This window comes from Acipenser ruthenus, chromosome 7 (genome assembly GCF_902713425.1).
Source record: "Acipenser ruthenus chromosome 7, fAciRut3.2 maternal haplotype, whole genome shotgun sequence".
Taxonomy (NCBI): Eukaryota; Metazoa; Chordata; class Actinopteri; order Acipenseriformes; family Acipenseridae; genus Acipenser; species Acipenser ruthenus.
In genome coordinates this window covers 21,463,259-21,487,043 of record NC_081195.1, presented here as the reverse complement: position 1 = coordinate 21,487,043, position 23,785 = coordinate 21,463,259, and the positions used below count along the sequence as shown (strand labels likewise).

Below are 23,785 nucleotides of genomic sequence, written 5' to 3'. Positions count from 1 at the left end.
TACACCGCAAGGAAAAAGAGGTAAATAAACACGGAGAATAGCCCGGGAATGCGCGCGTTCCTGTGACACGTCTCGTACGATGTCGAGCCCCCCCTCTATGTTTAATCCAGCATCACAAACCACAGTACTTCAGTGCAGAACACACTGCTGTCCGTGTTGCCTGACAGGTGAAATAAAACAATGCGTTTTGTACAAGGAACGGGATGAAACTACAGCTCTGGGCAAAGGCTTTGAGCCGCCCTGTAGAATGAAACCCGCTGAATAATGTTGTGTTAGCATGCTGAATTACACACCGCTTTGGAGTTTTCCATATACTTCATGAAAAACTGACAAAAAATAGAAAATTGACATTTCAAAATCTAACATGTACTAATATTATGGTTTCCGGTAGACTTTTGCGATATCACTCTGTAGTTTCTTTGATTACATAATGTTAAATAAAAGATCTAAATTATGTTCATATATATATATATAATTTCAATGTCTCAACCCTACAATTCTTTAGCCACAGCTGTAGATAGTGTATAAGAATTGTGAGGGTCTGGAACCCACTCCCCACTAATGTTGTTTAAGCTGACACCCTGGGATCCTTCAAGAAGCTGCTCGATGAGACTCTGGGATCAATCAGCTACTAACAACCAAACGAGCAAGATGGGCTGAATGGCCTCCTCTCGTTTGGAAACTTTCTTATGTTCTTCCAAACAACGCAACTGATACCGCCGCTGTGTGAAAAATACCCCAACAGCGTGTGCCCGAATACTGGCTGCTTTTTCTGTTTTTTCATTGAAGTTTCATTCATTGAAGAAACATTTTTCCCCTTTTATTTTTTATTTTTTTTTATTGTTTTCTGTATTTATGAAAAAAAAAATACTAAACAGAAAAATACAAAAAATAGAAAGCAAAAACAAAACACCATCAAAATACGATAGTTAATAGTAATAATAATAATGTGTGTGCACACAGACAGAAGAGTCCAGCCTCCTCTGAGTGCGTGTGTGTGTTTGAATGAGTGGTGTGTGTGTTGTGTGAGTGTGTGTGAGTGTGTTGTGGGAGTGTGTGCGAGTGTGCGTTGTGTGTGCGTGAGATCTGGGTAATAAGACAGGAATCTCAACGAACTCAGTGACAAGCGTTTCCACTAGAATTCTTGCTCAGTGTCTTCGAGAGAAACACAAAGAAGCGTAATCAATGACTCACGTTTCCACGGTAGACTAATTTATTATCGGGCTGATGCAAAACCTGCCGTCTGTCAAACCGCAAGACTGCACCAAGGAGAATCTGAGCATAAAAACTACACAATGTGCTGCTGCACGCACCCTAAAACAACACAACAGAAACTCTGCGAAGCCACAGACTACTCACCATGATGATCAAGCAACTAAAAACACACAGGCAGGAAGGATAGCAGGCAGAGAATCAACCGGAAATCATATCCCTACTGGATAACAACACCAAGATTATTATTATTTTTATTTGTAAAAAGGTATATATGTATATTTTGTTGTTGCTTTTGTCTTGGTTTTATTTTCCCCCCGCTGGTCGCCGTGTTCTAGGCGCGTTCTAGGCGCGTTCTCCGCGGATGCGGCGTGCCAGCTGGATGTCTTTGGGCATGATGGTGACTCTCTTGGCGTGGATGGCACACAGGTTGGTGTCCTCAAAGAGCCCGACCAGGTACGCCTCGCTGGCCTCCTGCAGAGACGAGAGAGACAGAGAGGGACTGAGACACAGCACGGGACAGGACTGGGACACAGCACGAGAGAGGACAGAGACACGAGACAGGACTGAGACACAGCACGGGACAGGACTGAGACACGAGATAGGACTGAGACACAGCACGGGACAGGACTGAGACACGAGATAGGACTGAGACACAGCACGGGACAGGACTGAGACACAGCACGAGAGAGGACAGAGACACGAGACAGGACTGAGACACGAGATAGGACTGAGACACAGCACGGGACAGGACAGAGACATGAGACAGGACTGAGACAGCACGGGACAGGACTGAGACACAGCACGAGAGAGGACAGAGACACGAGACAGGACTGAGACACGAGATAGGACTGAGACACAGCACGGGACAGGACTGAGACACGAGATAGGACTGAGAAACAGCACGGGACAGGACTGAGACATGGGACAGGACTCAGACACAGGACAGGACTCAGACACGGGACAGGACAGGACTGAGACACGAGACAGGACTGAGACGCAGCACGGGACAGGACTGAGATGCAGCACGGGACAGTAGATTCAATGGCAGTGGTTTCCAGTTTCGGTACCCGCCCTCCCCTCACCTGCAGGGCTCCGATGGCGGCGCTCTGGAAGCGCAGGTCGGTCTTGAAGTCCTGCGCGATCTCCCTCACCAGGCGCTGGAACGGAAGCTTGCGGATCAGCAGCTCTGTGGACTTCTGGTACCGGCGGATCTCACGCAGAGCCACAGTACCGGGCCTGTTTAAAAAACCACCAACAATAACAACAACAACAACAACAACAACAACACCACCACCACCATCCTAACAGAACAGTGACGACGCGCTCCAGATGGGTGTGCTTTCACTTTCACCGCTGAAGGACAGGAAGCAGGAAAGATACAGCGCTGTGGTGTCGCTCCACACAGACCAGGGTTCATTCACAAAAACACACGCGTTAGAAAAGGCATTCTTTAACAAACAGGTTGGATTTATTTATTTTTTTGCTGTTCTGCTGTTTTCGCGGGTCGGCTCACCTGTAGCGATGCGGTTTCTTCACTCCGCCGGTGGAGGGCGCGCTCTTGCGGGCTGCCTTGGTGGCGAGCTGCTTGCGGGGCGCCTTCCCCCCGGTGGATTTGCGGGCGGTCTGCTTGGTTCGAGCCATGCTGATGCGGGGTCAAGGTCCTGGTCGAGCTGCAGCACAAAGAGTTAAAAGAAATAACCAAACGAACGCGGTTTCACTTAAAACAAAAATACACAACAACAACATTGTATATGATATTTCACGTCACATATTAATAAAAAGTCAGATTCGTTTACAAAAGTGAAAATATATTATTTACCGAACCGTTTGAATACGTATACATTTATTTATACGTATTCTTATCATTATTATTAGTATGTAATAATTATTGAATTACTTATTTAAAAAAAAATGGTTTCAAATACTTTTAACCTTTTCATTTTCAAATGACAGGATAGCATTTCATGTTTATTAGTACAGATGTACGCAGGCATTACGTCGAGGGGGAAAACTACAGATCCCAGCAGGCTTTGCGCCGCCCACAAGCCTTAGAACTCATAGCGACAAAGCCTCTAGCCAATCGCCGTCGTCTTACATGGCGTAGGCGGGGCTATAGCTACTATTTAGCCACAAAGTCCAATCTGTAAACTGTCACTCAATTGCAGGGAAAAAAAACAAAAAACAACCCTCTCACACACAGCCAATCACCCAACAGGGAATTGCTTTCTGACCAATCAGCATGGACTACGCTTAGTTTGCTTTCTTTTTTTTTTGTTTCAAACACTGCAAGTCCCACCTTCCATCGCGCAGGACATGGCCGCTATTTGAAACGCAGTCGGGGCGAGATATGAGAGGAGAGATCTGAACCGAAGCGTCGAATTAAAACTTAAATAAAAAGCATAAAAACAACGAAATCTACAGAAAAAACAAACGTCGTGTGTCAAAGTAGACACCTTAAAGAACATAAAAAGCCAGTCCGATCACGGTTCGGTCGGGGAATCGCCGTGTTTTTACGAGACTGAAAACACCTCGATGCTTTCGGGGTTTTTTTTCTGCTCAGAAGCAGAAAGCCTGTTTTTTTTCTCGGCGGCGGTGGCTTCTTGTTTTTTCCTTCAGAAAATTGTCCCTAAAACCCCGAAATTTAACAAATCCCAAACTTTTAAAAAGGTGTAAAAAAGTATCTGAGGTTTAAAGAAACGGTGTTTGTTTGGTCTTACCTGAGAGGAACGGCAGTTAATTTCGTTTAAATGTGCTGTTTTAGTCTCTCGCAGCCTCAGTATTTAATGTCTCTCACACAATGAAATTGGAGCGTCCGGCGGGAAAATGGCCGCCCGTGTTAATCAAACACCGCCCACAGTTACCTCTCCTCACCGCGGCGACCATTTTGTGCTCATTTTATGTCTTTTGTGAATTATGTTGACTTTTGTATTCATTTCAAAGACAATTCATTATATATGTAGATTTATATAAAGTAGAATGCATCAAGAATTCTTTAAACGTGACACGTTTACATTTTGTTTCTACACAGGTGAAGGGCTTTTGTCCCCAAACGTCCTGAAATAAGACATATTTTGTAATGTTATTAAAACCGTTTGTGTCATCCGAAAAAGAAAATCAACTTTTTAGTTTTATTTGAGTTTTTTTTTTTTGTATCTGCAGGGTTTTTTTATTTTTTATTATTAATTAATTTTTTTATTTTAAGTAGCGGCCATACAAAGCAACACTCGGACGAAGAACGATTTTTAACAAGGGTAATCTCTTAGGAAAGGGAATGTATTTGGTTTTATTAATACGGGTTTGTTTCCGCTTCGAGAATCGCTGTGACGGCGACGAGGTTTGTCCGCAACAGCGATCCGTAGGAAGGTCTGCGGCTCACGTGACACACACAGGTACCACGGTGGCTCCCATGATGATAGATCACCAGATGAAATACAGAAACCATAAGCAAGGTTAATTTTAATAAACAAAAAAACATCGCAGAAGACACGGCGACTCAGTCGTAATGTAATATATTTTTTAATGTTTTATATTCGGAATCCTCGTTAAATATTATAGCCGGATTTGACGTGTCGCGCAGACGCGGGCTGTATCGGCTGCACGGATCCCGCAGCGGGCATCACTCACCTGCGACAGGTGAATAACCCACAATCGCCTTCGAGTCATGTCGTCGTTTTTTATTTATTTTTTATTTTTTTTATGAATGACATACTAGGTACAGAAACCCTTACGTATACCCTACAATCACTGCCTGTACAAAACAAACGCCATTGATATGACAATTGCTCAAAATATCGTTGCAAATGACTAAACGGTATTTTGTATTAACTTATTACATATACAAATAAAAAAGTCTCTTCCAGTGGCCCGAATGATACAGTACATGTCTGTTTAAAGAGTTTCACAGTAAAACATTGCACGTGGATGTTCTGCCCCGGTGTGCTCAGCCAGCACCGAATCGTTTATAAGACAGCACAGCAGAAATTAATATTGAAATGATCAGGAGCCAGGAGTTTGAGCAGGGTTACAAACTCACACTAGCCCTGCTGCTGCTGCTGCTGCACCCGGTCCTGGGGTTCAGAGCTCCCCTCAATGAAGTCTATTATTATTAATATTGAAATGATCAGGAGCCAGGAGTTTGAGCAGGGTTACAAACTCACACTAGCCCTGCTTCTGCTGCTGCTGCACCCAGTCCTGGGGTTCAGAGCTCCCCTCAATGAAGTCTATTATTATTAATATTGAAATGATCAGGAGCCAGGAGTTTGAGCAGGGTTACAAACTCACACTAGCCCTGCTGCTGCTGCTGCTGCACCCGGTCCTGGGGTTCAGAGCTCCCCTCAATGAAGTCTATTATTATTAATACTGAAATGATCAGGAGCCAGGAGTTTGAGCAGGGTTACAAACTCACACTAGCCCTGCTGCTGCTGCTGCTGCACCCAGTCCTGGGGTTCAGAGCTCCCCTTAATGAAGTCTATTATTATTAATATTGAAATGATCAGGAGCCAGGAGTTTGAGCAGGGTTACAAACTCACACTAGCCCTGCTGCTGCTGCTGCTGCTGCTGCACCCAGTCCTGGGGTTCAGAGCTCCCCTCAATGAAGTCTATTATTATTAATACTGAAATGATCAGGAGCCATGAAACTCTTGTCTCCTGATCATTTCAATAATAATAATAATAATAGACTTCATTGAGGGGAGTTCTGCTTCAAATATCAGGTTTCCATGGAAGTTCAGTTCACCTACATCCCCGGTAACAAGAACCATGACATCCCATAATTGGTTTTGGTTTTACATTTTTTTTAGCGTGTTCTGGACCTTGTTGACCTTCCAGTTGGTTTACATGCGCAAAGTGCGATCAATACAAAACTGCGTCACAACCGACGTGCTTGATGTGTTCCACATTCAGCAGTAGTGGGTTATAAGAGAACCTGTGTATTATGACAGCTGGCTGTGACGCGGGTGTTCTCACTGAATTAGTATATATTCAGATTAGTGTCTCTGTAAGTCGCCTTGGATCAAATACACGACTGTTTTTATTTTGTAATATAGTTTATTGAAGTTCAAAGGACAGAAAATCACCATGCGGAACTATCGCTTCTCTCCCCGTGCGCCGCCCCGGATTGGTTTGTGTGCGTACGACACAGACAGACCACAACAAACTGATTTCAACCGAAGCAGGAAAAACAAAAATATATTTATTTATATATATATACAAAAATAAAACATAAAAAAACTACTTAAGTTTCGGGTACAAATGTCAGATCCCGAAGGTAAAGAATGAACGAAAAGCACGAAAAGAATTGCTGTCGCTCTCACTATAAAATAATTTGTATTTTTTCAGAATTAGTCGGCTTAAGTTTATCAATCTGTGTGAATATATATATATATATATATATATATATATATATATATATATATATATATATATATATATATAAATCGGTTTATTAAACTCCTATTTGCAGAACTTAAAAATCGTGCTTTTTTGTGATATCGTTTGTTTTGTAATGTCATTAGTGTTATTTTGTTGTATTTATTGGTTTATAAACTTAGTCTTCATTAAGTATTTCTGCGATGTTTTATTTAATATTAATATTGCTTTCACAAAATAATAATATCAAGGAATTATCCGTTCATCTGCTCGCTTGCAATATAAACAAAATCGCAAAATATCAATCCGTAGATACAATTAAACTCTCTTTTCTTTTAAATTTCAATTCTATACATTTTTTTATTTGTTTTAGACGGTTTAATTGTCCTAGTTTTACAGACGAGCTTTTTATCTCAGATTTTCTAATTTGCCTCGGTTTGTTTGTGACAGCGCCTATCAGTGGAGCAGAGGCAGACAGCTTGCAGGAGCCTCAGGTAATTCTGCTAACCCTAACCATGACCCCAGCCTTAATCATTATCATCATAATAATAATAATCATAATAATAAAGGGATTGAAACAAGACTCCCGCTGCACAGCGCTGTGATCCAGTCCTGGTTTCACTAGGAGTTTAATAATAAGACACACCTGAGCTTGTTACCTAGACACACTGGAGCTGATCAAGCTGGTAGTAAAACCTGGACTGGATGACACTGCTGTGCAACAGGAGTCTTATTCCTCATCCCTGCTCTCTGTTTGAAGCCAGGGTGACGTCTCTCTTGTGTTTCGCTCAGGAGGAAGAGAGCAGTCCAGCAGAGGGATCGACGGAGGACCCAGAGAGTGAGTGAGACTGGGAGGGACTGGGAGGATGTGGAGCGGAGTGGGAGGGACTGGGAGGATGGGGAGCGGAGTAGGAGGATGGGGAGTGGAGTGGGAGGGACTGGGAGGATGGGGAGCGGAGTGGGAGGATGGGGAGCGGAGTGGGAGGGACTGGGAGGATGGGGAGCGGAGTGGGAGGGACTGGGAGGATGGGGAGCGGAGTGGGAGGATGGGGAGCGGAGTGGGAGGGACTGGGAGGATGGGGAGTGGAGTGGGAGGATGGGGAGTGGAGTGGGAAGGACTGGGAGGATGGGGAGTGGAGTGGGAGGGACTGGGAGGATGGAGAGCAGAGTGGGAGGATGGGGAGTGGAGTGGGAGGGACTGGGAGGATGGGGAGCGGAGTGGGAGCGGAGTGGGAGGGACTGGGAGGATGGGGAGCGGAGTGGGAGGGACTGGGAGGATGGGGAGCGGAGTGGGAGGATGGGGAGCGGAGGGGGAGGGACTGGGAGGATGGGGAGCGGAGTGGGAGGGACTGGGAGGATGGGGAGCGGAGTGGGAGGATGGGGAGTGGAGTGGGAGGGACTGGGAGGATGGGGAGCGGAGTGGGAGGATGGGGAGTAGAGTGGGAGGGACTGGGAGGATGGGGAGCAGAGTGGGAGGGACTGGGAGGATGGGGAGTGGAGGGGGAGGGACCGGGAGAGTGCGGGGGTTCTGGGAGGGACCGGGAGAGTGCGGGGGTTCTGGGAGGGACCGGGAGAGTGCAGGGGTTCTGGGAGGGACCGGGAGAGTGCGGGGGTTCTGGGAGGGACCGGGAGAGGGCGGGGGTTCTGGGAGGGACCGGGAGAGTGCGGGGGTTCTGGGAGGGACTGTCCTGTGTTGCTGGTCAGGTCAGTGATTGCCCTCTCTCTCTGCAGTGGATTTCCTGCGGTCTCTCTTCGCTAGGATGCAGGGGCTCGGTTCTGGTCCTGTGGAGCAGGTTCTGGATGAGCTCAGCCTGGAGGGCATGGCCCGATACATGCAGAGCGGAGACTGTGAGTATAGAACTGGGCCGGGCCAGTACAGAACCACACCGCTGCTCCACTGTATAAAGCCAGCTCTGTCACTAATAAGAATCTTTTCATGTTTAAAATACAAAACTGTTTTAATTGCTGAGATTGTTTCATTGTTTTTTTTTTTTTTTTTCCTTTTAGGCAAAAATGTCATCTGCATGGTGGGCGCCGGGATATCCACATGTAAGTCATCTTGCGTCCAACACCACTGTCCCGTGAGGCTGTCTCACTGTCTGTCTCTCAGGTCCTGTCCTGTGAGGCTGTCTCACTCTCTGTCTCTCAGGTCCTGTCCCGTGAGGCTGTCTCACTCTCTGTCTCTCAGGTCCTGTCCTGTGAGGCTATCTCACTCTCTGTCTCTCAGGTCCTGTCCCGTGAGGCTGTCTCACTGTCTGTCTCTCAGGTCCTGTCCTGTGAGGCTGTCTCACTCTCTGTCTCTCAGGTCCTGTCCCGTGAGGCTGTCTCACTCTCTGTCTCTCAGGTCCTGTCCCGTGAGGCTGTCTCACTCTCTGTCTCTCAGGTCCTGTCCCGTGAGGCTGTCTCACTCTCTGTCTCTCAGGTCCTGTCCTGTGAGGCTGTCTCACTGTCTGTCTCTCAGGTCCTGTCCTGTGAGGCTGTCTCACTCTCTGTCTCTCAGGTCCTGTCCTGTGAGGCTATCTCACTCTCTGTCTCTCAGGTCCTGTCCTGTGAGGCTGTCTCACTCTCTGTCTCTCTCTCTCTGTCTCTGGACCTACCCTGTGACAATCTGTCTGTGTCTGTGTGGTCCTGTCTGATGACACTTGTCCCTCTGTGTCTCTCTGGTCCTGTGCTGTGACTCTCTCTCTCTCTCTCTCTCGCTCTCTCTCTCGTCTCTCAGCTGCTGGGATTCCTGATTTCCGCTCCCCCGGGACTGGCCTGTACAGCAACCTGCAGAAATACAACCTGCCCTGCCCTGAGGCCATCTTTGAGATTGGATACTTCAAGGTGAGGGGGAGGGGGGTGGAGGGGGAGAGTGAGAGAGTACACCCTGCCCTGCCCTGAGGCCATCTTCGAGATCGGATACTTCAAGGTGAGGTAGGGTGAGAGGGAGGGGGGTGGAGGGGGGTGGAGGGGGGTGGAGGGGGGAGTGAGAGAGTACACCCTGCCCTGCCCTGAGCTGGCACAGTGTTGTGAGGCAGTGACAGGGTTAACCCTGTCTCCTCCTCTCTCTGTAGCAACACCCCGAGCCATTCTTCACCCTGGCCAGGGAGCTGTACCCCGGGCAGTTCAAGGTGAGGCCCTGTCTGTCTGTATCTGTGTCTGTATCTGTGTCTGTATCTGTGTCTGTGTCTGTCTGTCTGTCTGTCTGTGTCTGTTTCTGTGTCTGTGTCCGTGTCTGTCTGCCTGTCTGTGTCTGTCTGCCTGTCTGCCTGTCTGTGTCTGTCTCTGTCTGTCTGCCTGTGTGTTTGACTTTAAGAGTGCTAACCAGGGTTTGATAACCCTCTCTCTCCCTGTCTCTCCCTCTCCCTCTCCAGCCCACAGTGTGCCATTACTTTATGTGCATGCTGAAGGAGAAAGGCTTGCTGAGGCGCTGCTACACACAGGTACTGTGCAATACTGTGCAATACTATACACTATACGCTGTGCAATACCATACACTGTGCAACACTATACACTGTGCAACACTATACACTATACATAGGGACCTACCTAATTCGCGATTTCGCGGAAATCGTGAAATTGAGGGGTCACCGCGAAATTCACCTCTTAGGGGCCAATGCATACAAACAAGTACGGAGAGGAGAAAAAAAACTTGTTTAAATGAACTACTGCACAACGCAAGTGATGCAAACTACGTGTCTACCTTCTGTAGATAGCCCTTTTTATTCCTTCGCAGTCCCGTGTGCATTGCACTTAAGCAAAAAACAAACAAACAAAAAATGTCCACAAATAACATTTACAAAAAATTTCCAAAGCAGTTAACGTTCTTATTTACTATTCAAATGACAAAGTTTTCAGCCTATCAGTGCGTCTTTACTGCTTTTATGTGATCTGTACTGTGCAGGAGGGGGCGGGACAAAGGTGCTGCATTGTTTTGATTTTAGGTTGCTAAAATCTAGTTTTCAGCATTGGAGGGAAAATAGTAGATATGGGTGACAAAGAAAGCAAAGTATATTTCGGCTGATGATCGTTTCAAGATATTTCCCAAAGAAACTGTACATGCAGACTGAGGTGATTGTTTTCCATATCTTAATGTGTATTTGGAGAAAATACGATCGATCGCTATTTAGCTTCAGAATCACACATTAAACAAAAGGCTACTTCGGAGGCTGCTGAACAGAACGTAAAATAAACAGCTTTCAGAAACCAAACTGGAAAGTCAGCGCAGACAAGAAGTATTCCTGTCTGCAAGTTAAATCAGTACTAAAACGATCCAGCACAGCCACCTCGCTTCAACCTGTTGCTTACAGTTTGAATTTTAGACCCGAATAGCCACGTCTTCTTTGTTTTGACTCGGTACTAATAAAATAAATGATTGGATGGGACAAATAACATGACATTGAACGTGCTGCATACATTGCCTTTATTAAAGTATGCCAGATACCCTTGTGTAACCAAGTTTTTGGGCTGTTTCTAATTGATTTCCACATCTGTATAACTTGGCAAAGCTTTGCCTTAACTTCCAAGCAATTCAGTGGATGCAAACGTGCAGTCTCAATGTGTGGGCAAGTCAACTGCAGGGGGATGCTGCATGCTTGCCTTTAACAAATGACAGCACTCTGTTTTAGAAATGAAGTAAGTACTACTATTTTTAGGCTTTATAGTGTTCTGAAATACTGTCTACTTAGGTTTATTTAATGTTTAAACAGGTCTGCGAAATGTCAGTGAAATCCTAATTTTATTCCGCAACATACCCGTGAAAAATACGTAAATTTACCGCGATTTAAGTAGACCCCTAACTATACACTGTGCAACACTATACACTGTGCAACACTATACACTGTGCAACACTATACACTGTACAACACTATACACTATACACTGTGCAACACTATACACTGTGCAACACTATACACTGTACAACACTACACACTGCAACACTATACACTGTGCAACACTATACACTGTGCAACACTACACACTGTGCAACACTACACACTGTGCAACACTATACACTATACAACACTATACACTATACACTGTGCAACACTATACACTGTGCAACACTATACACTGTACAACACTATACACTATACACTGTGCAACACTATACACTGTGCAACACTACACACTGTGCAACACTATACACTATACAACACTATACACTATACACTGTGCAACACTATACACTGTGCAACACTACACACTGCAACACTATACACTACACACTGTGCAACACTACACACTGTGCAACACTATACACTGTGCAACACTATACACTGTACAACACTATACACTATACACTGTGCAACACTATACACTGTGCAACACTACACACTGCAACACTATACACTATACACTGTGCAACACTACACACTGTGCAACACTATACACTGTGCAACACTATACACTGTACAACACTATACACTGTGCAACACTATACACTGTGCAACACTATACACTATACACTGTGCAACACTATACACTGTGCAACACTATACACTGTGCAACACTACACACTGCAACACTACACTGTGCAACATTATACACTGTACAACACTATACACTGTGCAACACTATACACTGCAACACTATACACTATACACTGTGCAACACTATACACTGTGCAACACTATACACTGTGCAGCACTATACACTATACACTGCAACACTACACACTGTGCAACACTATACACTGTGCAACACTATACACTGTGCAACACTACACACTGTGCAACACTACACACTGTGCAACACTATACACTATACACTGTGCAACACTATACATTGTGCAACACTACACACTGCAACACTATACACTGTGCAACACTACACACTGCAACACTATACACTACACACTGCAACACTATACACAGTGCAACACTATACACTATACACTGTGCAACACTACACACTGCAACACTATACACTACACACTGCAACACTATACACTGTGCAACACTATACACTATACACCGTGCAACACTACACACTGCAACACTATACACTATACACTGTGCAACACTATACACTGTGCAACACTATACACTATACACTGTGCAACACTATACACTGTGCAACACTATACACTGTGCAACACTACACACTGCAACACTATACACTGTGCAACACTATACACTGTGCAACACTATACACTATACACTGTGCAACACTACACTATACACAGTGCAACACTATACACTGTGCAACACTATACACTATACACTGTGCAACACTATACACTATACACCGTGCAACACTACACACTGCAACACTATACACTATACACTGTGCAACACTACACACTGTGCAACACTATACACTGTGCAACACTACACACTGCAACACTATACACTATACACTGTGCAATACCATACACTGTGCAACACTATACACTATACACTGTGCAATACCATACACTGTGCAACACTATACACTGTTTATTAAGTACTATGCTTCTCTGTCATTGGCTCTCAGAACATCGACACGCTGGAGCGAGTGGCTGGGCTGCAGGAAGAGGACCTGATTGAAGCCCACGGCACCTTCCACACCTCGCACTGCCTCAACTTCCTGTGCAGAGAGGAGTACGGGCTGCCCTGGATGAAAGGTCAGGGGGCAGAGGGCAGAGGGAAGTAAACACATGAACCCTGTTCTGGCTGCAGGTTTGATTTCTTGGTGATTTGTGTCGGATCAGTTCTCAATTCCAGTCCAATTCCCTTTTAATCAATCTCATAGTCACGACAAGTTACTGCAATGCAGTCAATTAAACTGGCTTCAAGTGAAAGCAGTGTGTGTGTGTGTGTGTGTGTGTCAGTGTATGAATGTGTGTTGATTCAGAGTGACTCTCGTTCTCTCGTGTTACAGAAAAGATCTTCTCGGAGGAGATTCCCAAGTGCGAAAAATGCAACAGCCTCGTGAAGCCAGGTGAGGGAACGACTTCAAATAATAATACAATTACTACTACGAATACCTGTGAGAGTACTGACCCTGACCCTAACCCTAACCCTAACCCTGACAATGCTTTCTCTCTCTGCAGACATCGTGTTTTTCGGGGAGAGTCTTCCCGCTCGCTTCTCCTCCTCCCTGCGCTCGGTGAGATCCACAACCATCCTGCAATTCACACGTTTTCTTCATGATTTCTCGTTGATTTCTCGTTGATTTCTCGTGATTTCTCTGCTCAGGATTTCCCCCGTTGTGACCTGCTGATCATCATGGGGACGTCTCTCTCAGTGCAGCCCTTTGCATCCCTTGTCATGAAGTAGGGCTCTTTGTGTCTGTGTCTGTGTGTGTGTGTGTGTGTGTGTGTGTGTGTCACTGTGTGTGTATGTGTGTCAGTGTGTCTGTTTATCTGCACAGTCCCAGATTAGCTTGATTTTGACATGTCTCTCTCCCCCTCCCGCTCCTCTCTCTCTCAGGGTTCCTCCCAAGACTCCTCGCTTGCTGATAAACAGAGAGAAGACGGGTGAGGTGAGGATGAGGGTGCAGGGTGTGGAATCCTATTGCACAGCAGTGTCACCCAGTCCAGGTTTTACTACCAGCTTGATGAGCCACAGTGTGTGGGTAACAAGCTTAGGTGTGTCTTATTATAGTACTTATCATAGTAAAAACCAGGAATAGATCAAACTGCTGTGCAACAGGAGTCTGATTTCCATCCCTGAGCCGAAGGTATCAGCCAGTTATTGTTTGTAGAATGTCCTACAGGGTGGAGTGCCGTATGTTTAACATGCCTCCTCCTCTCCTCTCTCCCAGAGCGATTCTCTGATGAGTTTCATGGGAATAGGAGGAATGGACTTTGACTCTGAGAAAGCGTACAGGTACACAGTATATACACCCCTACCCCTACCCCTGTCCCCTCTCTCAGGGATGTAGTGTTCCTGTGTGTGTCACCTCTAACCCTGTCCCCTCTCTCAGGGATGTAGTGTTCCTGTGTGTGTCACCTCTAACCCTGTCCCCTCTCTCAGGGATGTAGTGTTCCTGTGTGTGTCACCTCTAACCCTGTCCCCTCTCTCAGGGATGTAGTGTGCCTGTGTGTGTCACCTCTAACCCTGTCCCCTCTCTCAGGGATGTAGTGTTCCTGTGTGTGTCACTTCTAACCCTGTCCCCTCTCTCAGGGATGTAGTGTGCCTGTGTGTGTGTCACCTCTAACCCTGTCCCCTCTCTCAGGGATGTAGTGTTCCTGTGTGTGTCACCTCTAACCCTGTCCCCTCTCTCAGGGATGTAGTGTTCCTGTGTGTGTCACCTCTAACCCTGTCCCCTCTCTCAGGGATGTAGTGTTCCTGTGTGTGTCACCTCTAACCCTGTCCCCTCTCTCAGGGATGTAGTGTTCCTGTGTGTGTCACCTCTAACCCTGTCCCCTCTCTCAGGGATGTAGTGTTCCTGTATGTGTCACCTCTAACCCTGTCCCCTCTCTCAGGGATGTAGTGTTCCTGTGTGTGTCACCTCTAACCCTGTCCCCTCTCTCAGGGATGTAGTGTTCCTGTGTGTGTCACTTCTAACCCTGTCCCCTCTCTCAGGGATGTAGTATTCCTGTGTGTGTCACCTCTAACCCTGTCCCCTCTCTCAGGGATGTAGTGTGCCTGTGTGTGTCACCTCTAACCCTGTCCCCTCTCTCAGGGATGTAGTGTTCCTGTGTGTGTCACCTCTAACCCTGTCCCCTCTCTCAGGGATGTAGTGTTCCTGTGTGTGTCACCTCTAACCCTGTCCCCTCTCTCAGGGATGTAGTGTTCCTGTGTGTGTCACCTCTAACCCTGTCCCCTCTCTCAGGGATGTAGTGTTCCTGTGTGTGTCACCTCTAACCCTGTCCCCTCTCTCAGGGATGTAGTGTGCCTGTGTGTGTCACCTCTAACCCTGTCCCCTCTCTCAGGGATGTAGTGTTCCTGTGTGTGTCACTTCTAACCCTGTCCCCTCTCTCAGGGATGTAGTGTGCCTGTGTGTGTGTCACCTCTAACCCTGTCCCCTCTCTCAGGGATGTAGTGTTCCTGTGTGTGTCACCTCTAACCCTGTCCCCTCTCTCAGGGATGTAGTGTTCCTGTGTGTGTCACCTCTAACCCTGTCCCCTCTCTCAGGGATGTAGTGTTCCTGTGTGTGTCACCTCTAACCCTGTCCCCTCTCTCAGGGATGTAGTGTTCCTGTGTGTGTCACCTCTAACCCTGTCCCCTCTCTCAGGGATGTAGTGTTCCTGTGTGTGTCACCTCTAACCCTGTCCCCTCTCTCAGGGATGTAGTGTTCCTGTGTGTCACCTCTAACCCTGTCCCCTCTCTCAGGGATGTAGTGTTCCTGTGTGTGTCACCTCTAACCCTGTCCCCTCTCTCAGGGATGTAGTGTTCCTGTGTGTGTCACCTCTAACCCTGTCCCCTCTCTCAGGGATGTAGTGTTCCTGTGTGTCACCTCTAACCCTGTCCCCTCTCTCAGGGATGTAGTGTTCCTGTGTGTGTCACCTCTAACCCTGTCCCCTCTCTCAGGGATGTAGTGTTCCTGTGTGTGTCACCTCTAACCCTGTCCCCTCTCTCAGGGATGTAGTGTTCCTGTGTGTGTCACCTCTAACCCTGTCCCCTCTCTCAGGGATGTAGTGTTCCTGTGTGTGTCACCTCTAACCCTGTCCCCTCTCTCAGGGATGTAGTGTGCCTGTGTGTGTCACCTCTAACCCTGTCCCCTCTCTCAGGGATGTAGTGTTCCTGTGTGTGTCACTTCTAACCCTGTCCCCTCTCTCAGGGATGTAGTGTGCCTGTGTGTGTCCCCTCTAACCCTGTCCCCTTTTCCCTCTCAGGGATGTAGTGTTCCTGTGTGTGTCACCTCTAACCCTGTCCCCTCTCTCAGGGATGTAGTGTTCCTGTGTGTCACCTCTAACCCTGTCCCCTCTCTCAGGGATGTAGTGTTCCTGTGTGTGTCACCTCTAACCCTGTCCCCTCTCTCAGGGATGTAGTGTTCCTGTGTGTGTCACCTCTAACCCTGTCCCCTCTCTCAGGGATGTAGTGTTCCTGTGTGTCACCTCTAACCCTGTCCCCTCTCTCAGGGATGTAGTGTTCCTGTGTGTGTCACCTCTAACCCTGTCCCCTCTCTCAGGGATGTAGTGTTCCTGTGTGTGTCACCTCTAACCCTGTCCCCTCTCTCAGGGATGTAGTGTTCCTGTGTGTGTCACCTCTAACCCTGTCCCCTCTCTCAGGGATGTAGTGTTCCTGTGTGTGTCACCTCTAACCCTGTCCCCTCTCTCAGGGATGTAGTGTGCCTGTGTGTGTCACCTCTAACCCTGTCCCCTCTCTCAGGGATGTAGTGTTCCTGTGTGTGTCACTTCTAACCCTGTCCCCTCTCTCAGGGATGTAGTGTGCCTGTGTGTGTCCCCTCTAACCCTGTCCCCTTTTCCCTCTCAGGGATGTAGTGTTCCTGTGTGTGTCACCTCTAAACCTGTCCCCTTTCCCCTCTCTCAGGGATGTAGCGTTCCTGGGATCCTGTGATGACGGCTGCCTGGCTCTTGCGGAGATGCTCGGTTGGAAGGTGTTTATTATTATTATTATTATTATTATTATTTGTCAGATGCCTTTATCCAAGGCGACTCACACAGGCGTTACAATGCAAGCTCCATATTTAAATACAGTGTGGTTTACAGTAAGTGCAAATAATAACACTGCTAGAATATGAACTAGGATGCAGCCAGTTAGGAGATGGAAGTGAGTACATCACAACCACACTATAATTATTACATCCTCTCTCTCTCTCGCATTCAGGACGAGTTGGTTGCCATGGTAACCCGCCAGCACGCCGCCATCGATGCGTTGGAGGGGGGAGGGGCCTCAGCCAGCATGGCCAATAAGAGCAGCGGGGCAGGGGATAAGGGGGAGGGGCTGGAGCAGAAAGACAAGCCTGCTGACCAATCGGGTGCAGGAGAGAGGGGGAAGGAGGACTGACTCGGAGACAGAGGGACTGACCCTCCTCTGCATCCACCTTTCTGTTCCTCTCCACCTTTCTCCCTGTCCTCTCCTCCCCTCTCTCTCACACCTGCCTTCTCTTCGCTTCTCCTCTCCCCTGCACCCTCTCGCCCCTCTCGTCAGAGACTGTCCTCTCATTTGTAAGATCTCGTTCAGATCTGTTTGTGTTTTAGTTTAGTTTTTTTTTTAACTCCTCAATCTGTTGTATTATATTTTGTTTGTTAGAAACTCGACTGGAGCAAAATCAGTGATCCGAGGAAATAAAAGTAAAAGATAAAAACTCTGGGCTTTATGGTGCTTTTATTATGCTTTGTTACACGATCCAGCCCTCTGAAATGTCTTTGATATACAGCACTAGACCCTGATAGTGATGCGATCCAGCCCTCTGAAATGTCTTTATAATATACAGCACTAGACCCTGATATTGATGCGATCCAGCCCTCTGAAATGTCTTTATAATATACAGCACTAGACCCTGATATTGATGCGATCCAGCCCTCTGAAATGTCTTTATAATATACAGCACTAGACCCTGATATTGATGTGATCCAGCCCTCTGAAATGTCTTTATAACATATAGCACTAGACCCTGATATTGATGTGATCCAGCCCTCTGAAATGTCTTTATGATATACAGCACTAGACCCTGATAGTGATGCGATCCAGCCCTCTGAAATGTCTTTATAATATACAGCACTAGACCCTGATATTGATGTGATCCAGCCCTCTGAAATGTCTTTATAATATACAGCACTAGACCCTGATAGTGATGCGATCCAGCCCTCTGAAATGTCTTTATAATATATAGCACTAGACCCTGATATTGATGCGATCCAGCCCTCTGAAATGTCTTTATAATATATAGCACTAGACCCTGATATTGATGCGATCCAGCCCTCTGAAATGTCTTTATGATATACAGCACTAGACCCTGATAGTGATGCGATCCAGCCCTCTGAAATGTCTTTATAATATACAGCACTAGACCCTGATATTGATGTGATCCAGCCCTCTGAAATGTCTTTATAATATACAGCACTAGACCCTGATAGTGATGCGATCCAGCCCTCTGAAATGTCTTTATAATATATAGCACTAGACCCTGATATTGATGCGATCCAGCCCTCTGAAATGTCTTTATGATATACAGCGCTAGACCCTGATAGTGATGCGATCCAGCCCTCTGAAATGTCTTTGATATACAGCACTAGACCCTGATAGTGATGCGATCCAGCCCTCTGAAATGTCTTTGATATACAGCACTAGACCCTGATAGTGATGTGATCCGGCCCTGCAGGCAGTCACAAAATAAAACAAGCTTCCTGAACAGCAAAGTTTAGAGCTCACTCTGAGCAGGATTAAAAAAAAAAAAAAAAACATGCTACAAGCTGTGAACCAGCACACGCAGGGAGTCCGTGACACAAACCACACAGCGACGCCTCAACTCACCCTGCAAGATACGCGCAACACATTTAAAAAAGGGAACCGATCGCTGAACCAAACCACTGAAGGGACTCACCTGCTAACAGGTGCGGAGGAATAGACGCGACCCAGCGGAGCAACGCGCAGCCGCACAGCTCACCCAGTGGCACCTAAACAAAATCCACCATTTATGCAAGATCATAAGATCTACCAACAATGACATATTATCTTTTAACGGCAGTGAAGTTTCACCTCGTCTGTGGTGTGTTACAGTGCACGGAATGCTTTGACGTTGCTCGCTCCTGGCATAACTTGCAAAACAAAAAAACGCAATTGCATGTATTAGTTAAATCTCGTAAAAAAATACCTCTGCAGTAACCCGTGGCCCGCACGCTCATTAACTTGCGTCAATAGAAGCTAATTGATAATTGCTAGATCTAATTACTGCAGCGTGCTCGGCTGAATTAACACACCTGTGCATTTTTTAACCCCACCTCTCCGTCGAAGATTTGATAAATACATCGACGGATTAAAATGTTTACAAAGCAATGCGTCCCGTGTGAACAAGCCTGTCAGTTTATCTTCGTTTCGTGTCATGTATTTTCATGCTGTGCGGGTTTGAACTGCATTTCATGATTTATTGGTATTTGTTTTTTATATCTGTGTATTCTACTTCATAGGCAGTTTTTGTCAAAAAGTGAATTTATATATATATATATATATATATATATATATATATATATATATATATATATATATATAGTATATCTCAAAGATTATTCCCAGTTTAACATGATATACTATTCAAACCACAAGCCCAGAATAAAACTACAAAATAGCTCAAAATAAGCACCGAGAAATTAAATGAAAACCGAAAAACAGAAGCCCTAATTCTAATATACAATGCAGAATTAAGACCCCCACCCCCCACTCTTTCTATGATTAAAACAGTCATATTATCGACACATCTATATACTCCAATGGGACTATTAACAACTTCCATCTAATGTCATTATTATCATGACTCTTAACCGAGATGGCAGTGAGACTCCTATTGCATAGCAGGTTCACCTATTCCAGGTTTTAATGCGATCTTCATTAGCAAGTGTGCAGATTTACAAGCTCGGGTGTCTCATTACACTCAGTTTAATAACATCACACTTCTATACGAGAGTATTATACATCTCATCAGCAGCAGAGGAGAGGGCCCTGGACTCTTGACCGGAGGGTCGTGGGTTCAATCCCAGGTGGGGGACACTGCTGATGTACCCTTGAGCAAGGTACTTTACCTAGATTGCTCCAGTAAAAACCCAACTATATAAATGGGTAATTGTATGTAAAAATGTGATATCTTGTAACAATTGTAAGTTGCCCTGGATAAGGGCGTTGTAAGTCAGCTCTCCTGTACCTTGTCAGGACAGCGACCAAAACAACGCGTTCCATGACAGCACAGGACTGTCCCATCATGTGACAGTGACGTTAACCAGGGGTGCACGTTATTTTGAATATCGGTGCTGAACTGTTTTGAAAGTTTAGCACCAGAGAGCCAACTGCTGCCGAATGCTCAGCCCAGACTTTATGACTTGCTGAACAAAATATTCAATTGATCATCATTACTGTCATTTATTATGGACAGTTGTAATCTCCCACAGATGTTGAGGAAATCGCTGTTATTACTACCGTGCAAGTGTGTGTAATGAGACTGTGACGTCACTGCCGTGGCCTGCAGCGGATTACAGTGACGTCACCACCCTGTCAGAATTCTAAACAAACAGAAAAAAAGGCAGACTTCAGATTTGTAGCTGTCACTGAGATTGTGGATAGTTTTATTCAGGAACAAGAACACAAAAGAAGAACACAAAGGAAAACATGATGTGACATTGTTCAGACAAGACGTGCTGCAGTTCCCAGCGGAAGAACTCCACAGCCACCTGTCAATGTACTTCAGTCCCCTTACATAATGAGATGGAGTAACGAACCTGTGAAGGGCTTCTCGGGGCTCTCCCCAGGTTTCACACAGGCTTACCTACACCAATACCAGTGCTTTACAGGAATCACAATCTCTGAAGATACTGAGTTACAAAAAACACAAGTGAGGAGACGGATCAGGCCTCCGCAAACCACAACGAAAACCAGCCTGCTTTCTACCCCCCGAGTCGTCAAAAATGAACCGGCAGAGCTTCAGAAGCAAAGTGAAGAGGCCATGGGCACGACTCCGGGTGCAAGCGGAACAACGGGACATCCCTTTGTTCAAGACTGGCTGACGGGACGTTCCTGCGCTGTTCAATTAGTAACATAATTACTGGTGGCACCTCAGCAATACAGTAATTAACACAACTAACTAATCTAATTTTAATGTTTAATTTTAATGGAGTTTCTGCAGAAATTATTTGTGCCAGGGTCTGCTGCAGTTGAATATTTAAAAAAAAAAAAACAACCCCACGAACAAACAAAAAAAATACTGACCGGAATATTTATCAAGAACATGAAATGGCAGAAAAAACACCAAACAACGAATAAACATTACTCTGAAGAGCTGTTCAATACACCGTTCACTGTGAGCTGTGTGCATTACTCTAAAGAGCTGTTCAATACAGCGTTCACTGTGATACTCACAGCTGTGTACATTACTCTAAAGAGCTGTTCAATACAGCGTTCACTGTGAGACGGTAAACTGCAAATCTGGTAAATCAACACCCCCGTCTTCTTTGGAGAACTGTCAGGGGTAGTTTCAGGGCTGGAGAGCGGGGCAGGGATAGGTTCAGGGCTGGAGAGCGGGGCAGAGGTAGTTTCAGGGCTGGAGAGTGGGGCAGAGGTAGGTTCAGGGCTGGAGAGCGGGGCAGGGGTAGTTTCAGGGCTGGAGAGTGGGGCAGAGGTAGGTTCAGGGCTGGAGAGCGGGGCAGGGGTAGTTTCAGGGTTGGAGAGCAGGGTAGGTTCAGGCCTGAAATGCCGGGCAGAGGTAGATTCAGGGCAGGGGTAGGTTCAAGGCTGAAATGTGGGGCAGAGGTAGATTCAGGGCTGAAATGCAGGGCCAGGGGTAGATTCAGGGCTAAAATCTGGGACAGGGGTAGGCCCGGTTCAGGACAACTTCCAGCCTCTCTGCCCCCTGCTGGCTGATGTCCAGAACGCACACAAAGCGCTTTTGGGCCAGCTGTGGTGCTGAAGCAAATAGCTCCTCTGTGGAGATAGAAAAACACAAATCAAAATAACACACAGATGAAGGAACAGAATTGAATTTGCGAGGTTTGATGAACGTGCAATACGTTTCTTCTGTTTGTTCTAAATGTAATGCTAGAGTTTTTAATGGGGTTACATTACAGAAGGAGACTACCAGCCACGCCTGTCGCGTTGTGAAAGAGAAAGTATCTTGAAATGACACACATGTCTATTTTAAACCCCTTTCTGTTTTATGGAGCGGCTCTGTTCTGCTGCTCCAAACCTGCCTTTACCTGCTTTGAGCTTGTCTGGGGAATCCTAGTGTGCTGGCACCAGAGCAGATGCTTCCTGGTTCTAATCCAATCACGTATCGATGCGACCCCAGCCTAGTCTCTCAGGGAACACATACTGTCATGTGCCTGGCACTTACAGTTCCCAGACAAGCTCAGAGCAGATAAAGGCAGATTTAGAGCACAACTCAAATCATGATCACTCAACACACAGTCCGACAAAATAACAAAACGGCAATCAAGATACAAGGGACATGTGCGCCCCCCCACCCAAATCAAAACGATGCGAAACTTACTTACGTCTGCCATGCGGGGCACGAAACAGGGTTTAAAATGTACAGACTGGCTGGATCTCCTCATCCAAACTGTCAGTTTCCTCCTCACGTTACTTGAGTCGCTCTCAAAATGTATTTTAAGAAGAAACTGTTTGACCAGCAAGCGCTCGAATCATTGTGCACCCTGAAGGGGTTTTAAATGGGTAGCTGTCACTCACCTGGAGTGGGGCAGGGTGTGCTGGGGGAGGGGCCTCCGTGAGCCAATAGAGACGCCAGGCTGTTCTCGTAAGGTTCAGGGCTCCGGCTCAGGGGCACTGTGGGTATGAAGATGGCTTCCAGCGCCAGCCTTTCATTCAGCCCTGAAGAGGGAGGGTCAGCATCAGCATCAAACACAGCGTCAGCAGAGACAAGTCTCTCAGTGCCCCTGACCCCTAACCCAGCCCTGCAGAGACAAGTCTCTCAGTGCCCCTAACCCAGCCCTGCAGAGACAAGTCTCTCAGTGCCCCTGACCCTTAACCCAGCCCTGCAGAGACAAGTCTCAGTGCCCCTGACCCCTAACCCAGCCCTGCAGAGACAAGTCTCTCAGTGCCCCTAACCCCTAACCCAGCCCTGCAGAGACAAGTCTCTCAGTGCCCCTAACCCAGCCCTGCAGAGACAAGTCTCTTAGTGCCCCTAAACCCTAACCCAGCCCTGCAGAGACAAGTCTCTCAGTTAAAACAGAGCTTCTCACAACAGTGGCAACAATTAAATTCACTGTTTGTTGGTTAATTAAAGTGGCTTCAAATGAAAGCAGTTGAACAACACAACACGTATTATGATGTCTTCTACATTCCAGTTCCTTCAAAGCTGTCTGATCCACTCCTGGTTTTACTGCAAGTTTAATAAGACACACTTGGGCTTGTTACCCACACACACTGGTGCTGATCAAGCTTGCAGTAAAACCTGGACTGGGCGACAGTGCTGTGCAGTCAGAGTCTCAATCCCATCCCTGCACTGGGACTCTGACACCCCTGTTCTTGTCTCGTACCCAGGATTGTGACACGGTAGTACCCCGGGGTGCTCCTGGCTGGGGGGAAGCTCTCCAGCTCTTCGGCCGGATCAGGCAGGCTGTCTTTGAAGCAGGCAGGCTGCAGCCCGGCTGCCTTGGTTTGGAGCG

The 23,785-nt window shown here is 46.6% G+C and overlaps 2 protein-coding genes across 3 annotated transcripts; one reads left to right on the top strand and one right to left on the bottom strand.

The window, feature by feature from the left end:
* Window positions 1-1,190: 1,190 nt before the first annotated feature.
* LOC117416075 (histone H3.3A) lies at window positions 1,191-4,090 on the bottom strand. The gene is made up of 4 exons (XM_034027116.2): window positions 3,933-4,090; window positions 2,729-2,885; window positions 2,298-2,451; window positions 1,191-1,686 (listed from the first exon to the last, which is right to left on the bottom strand). Exons 2-4 carry the CDS (start codon window positions 2,854-2,856, stop codon window positions 1,558-1,560), a joined length of 411 nt encoding a protein of 136 aa, XP_033883007.1. The 5' UTR covers window positions 2,857-2,885; window positions 3,933-4,090; the 3' UTR covers window positions 1,191-1,557.
* A 2,203-nt stretch (window positions 4,091-6,293) lies between these two features.
* On the top strand, window positions 6,294-17,766 carry sirt2 (sirtuin 2 (silent mating type information regulation 2, homolog) 2 (S. cerevisiae)). Of its 2 annotated transcripts, none has more exons than XM_034025087.3 (16): window positions 6,294-6,481; window positions 7,033-7,076; window positions 7,375-7,420; window positions 8,314-8,430; window positions 8,590-8,631; window positions 9,302-9,408; window positions 9,639-9,695; window positions 9,939-10,007; window positions 13,042-13,171; window positions 13,429-13,488; window positions 13,601-13,656; window positions 13,746-13,822; window positions 13,980-14,031; window positions 14,314-14,378; window positions 16,989-17,055; window positions 17,286-17,766. In XM_034025087.3, the coding sequence occupies exons 1-16, from the start codon at window positions 6,466-6,468 to the stop codon at window positions 17,463-17,465; spliced, it is 1,185 nt and encodes a 394-aa protein (XP_033880978.3). In that variant the 5' UTR covers window positions 6,294-6,465; the 3' UTR covers window positions 17,466-17,766. The 2 variants fall into 2 exon arrangements, with proteins under 2 accessions (XP_033880978.3, XP_058882571.1); XM_059026588.1 differs by having other exon boundaries at window positions 6,295-6,481; window positions 7,343-7,420.
* The last annotated feature ends 6,019 nt before the right edge of the window (window positions 17,767-23,785 follow it).

What these genes read in the sequence shown, in the direction of transcription:
- LOC117416075 (XM_034027116.2), bottom strand. Translation starts at nt 2,856, where the DNA reads ATGGCTCGAACCAAGCAGACCGCCCGCAAATCCACCGGGGGGAAGGCG. An exon ending in AAGAAACCGCATCGCTACAG is followed by an intron (nt 2,452 to 2,728) that starts GTGAGCCGACCC and finishes TTTTTTAAACAG; the next exon opens with GCCCGGTACTGTGGCTCTGC. An exon ending in CCGCCATCGGAGCCCTGCAG is followed by an intron (nt 1,687 to 2,297) that starts GTGAGGGGAGGG and finishes TCGTCTCTGCAG; the next exon opens with GAGGCCAGCGAGGCGTACCT.
- sirt2 (XM_034025087.3), top strand. An exon ending in CGGGCTGCCCTGGATGAAAG is followed by an intron (nt 13,172 to 13,428) that starts GTCAGGGGGCAG and finishes CTCGTGTTACAG; the next exon opens with AAAAGATCTTCTCGGAGGAG. An exon ending in CGGAGATGCTCGGTTGGAAG is followed by an intron (nt 17,056 to 17,285) that starts GTGTTTATTATT and finishes TCTCGCATTCAG; the next exon opens with GACGAGTTGGTTGCCATGGT.